The 2,407-nt window shown below is 34.4% G+C and overlaps 1 protein-coding gene across 1 annotated transcript in view; it reads left to right on the top strand.

Annotated features, from left to right (window-relative positions):
- The first annotated feature begins 563 nt into the window (after window positions 1-563).
- Window positions 564-2,407, top strand: part of LOC100180218 (crossover junction endonuclease EME1) — a 3,551-nt gene continuing 1,707 nt past the window's right edge. Inside the window, exons 1-2 of the mRNA XM_002128657.5 lie at window positions 564-1,021; window positions 1,371-1,939. Coding sequence (XP_002128693.3) covers window positions 658-1,021; window positions 1,371-1,939 — 933 coding nt within the window. The 5' untranslated portion in view covers window positions 564-657. The remainder of the gene's footprint in view (window positions 1,022-1,370; window positions 1,940-2,407) is intronic.

Raw genomic sequence — 2,407 nt, forward strand, 5'->3', positions numbered from 1 at the left:
TTGTTATGTATTACGTAGCGCTATAATATATTCGAAGCTGGATCGGGAGAAAATTCTATAAATATATTTTTATGACGAATATTAATATTCAGTTATAAAAAAAAGTTGAAATTATTTTTTTTTCGATGGGGATAACATGCTAGTGACCTACATAGATGTATGCATAAGTTATATTTTCGCAAAAAAAATCGAAAATATAATTTTTATATGATTCAAGTTATGATCATACTTTTTTATATTTAACATCTATCCCCGCACCTTTTTAAAGAAAATAATGTTTCATATTTTAGGTATCACTTAGCGCTATAACATATTCGAAGCTGGATCGGGAGAAAATTCTATAAATATGTTTTTATGACGAATATTAATATTCATAATTAATATTTTTTCGAATTTTAAATTTTTCATTTTAGAATCGGTACCGCTGGGGTCTAGTTGGTACAGTGTCCAAATTTTAGGTTAGTGGTACCAGTAGAAGGTATCGAAAATGGCCGCTAGAATATCTGTATTCTAGGATCACCTTGGTCATATACATTATATACATTAATACATAGTACTTACTACTTACATATCAAATATTTTGCCACCATTTTCAATACTTTGGGTAAACTAAAAGACAACCAATTTAAATACATACAGAAGTGTTAGACTTAAGAAATGCTCAAACCAACTGCTTATACTACCAAACAAAAGTCTCTGTTTATATCGGATTCATCATCTGATAATGAAGAACTACCAGATATATTCAGCAAACGATATTTAGGTGAAAATGGAGCAAAATCTAAATTTGACACGGGAACAAAAGTTTCTGCTGAACCTCAAATGAAAAAAAAAGTTGTAAAAAAATCGATAACGAAGTTGAATAAAAAAGTTGAAGATGTAGAGAAGGCAAAACGTAAAGCTGCACAAGCTGAACTTAAAGCTTTGAGGCCCGAAGAGAGTTTAAAACAGATAGTTTGTTTGGTGGACGCTAAGATTGAAGCAATGGTGGGGTGTGGGGTGGTGAGAAAACTCTGTGAAGGTAATTTGCCATACATGTTATATTTTGTAAATTACAGTGATCTTTGGGCAATAGTAGTATTACCTTTGATTGGTGCAGTATTACTAATTTAGCTGTTAATATGTGTAGTATATTACTCACAAAAGGTTTCTAAATGGTTTTCAAAACTAACAGAATTTTGAAAGACTTTTATTGTAAATTATACCCTAAAGTTACATATGATATGTGGTAACTCGAAGTGAACACGAGGTGTATAAAACAGAACACCACTTGGAGCTGTATAAAACAGAACACCAGCTTGTTATAACGACGGTCATTGCCTGCCAAGCAAGGGTAAATAGATTATACTCATTGTATTTCTTTATTTTAGGTAGTGTGGCTTCATACCAAGTAACTGATGGTGGATTCTCTTGTGTGAAATGGAGACGGAAAGTTGAGTTGTATGGAACAGATGAAACTTCTTCTGTAACTATGACCACTGATGTGCAAGACGAACCATATGTGCTACTCGTGCTTCCATGTGTCGATTTTTTAAGCATAGTGTCAAACAGAGGTGCTGTCACTTGTAATGCATGGGTTGGAGAATTAAAACAAAGTTTTCCAGCGTGTCAGATTTATGTTGTTTGTTTTGGAATGACAAAATATCGCCGCAAAGTGAAAAACAACGCCCAGAAAAACTTTCGACAGCAAGTTTTACAAAATTCGGAAAAAGTTGTGAAAAGTACAAAAAAGAAACCAAATTTTGAACTCACTGACTTTGAAATCGAAGAACTTCTTGTAGAACTGCAATTAACATCTGGTTTTAAAATTATTTTTGTGGAAAGTACAGATGAATTGGTTTTATTGATTCAACAAACAACAAAGTCCGTAGCAGAATCTCCGTATAAACGAATGAAAAGAAACAATGTTCAGTTTATTAATGAAAAAGCTTCTGTTAAGGTAAGGAATAATGTATTTCAGTATTTGTACTTTGTGTGGGTGTAACTTTTTTATCCTTGCATAACAGGGCAATGACTGTCATTATAACATGGGTGTTCTGTTTCATACACTTCCGGCTTGCTTTTGGGTTTCTGTATGGCTGACAATTTGAATGACCAGTTATTAACAAATGGGTTGGGCAATAAACATTAGGCCTTTTACCAAATGCATATCTGCTCTACTTACACTTGTGGCAGCATCGAGTCTTAATTTATAAGCTGGCACGAGGTGGCGGTGTATGAAAAAAAAACACCTATGTTTAACAACTGTCGTTTTTCAACCATGCAAGGATAAATAAGTTACATTTAGACCCAGTATCGTCCGGCGCCATGGTCCAGTGGTTCAGGCGCCTGCATCGAAACCAAAGTGTCCCCGGTTCGTGCTCGGCAGCGGTACTAACACTGATCGGCGTATGTGTCCTGGGCAAGA

Source organism: Ciona intestinalis, chromosome 1, assembly GCF_000224145.3.
Source record: "Ciona intestinalis chromosome 1, KH, whole genome shotgun sequence".
Taxonomy (NCBI): domain Eukaryota; kingdom Metazoa; phylum Chordata; class Ascidiacea; order Phlebobranchia; family Cionidae; genus Ciona; species Ciona intestinalis.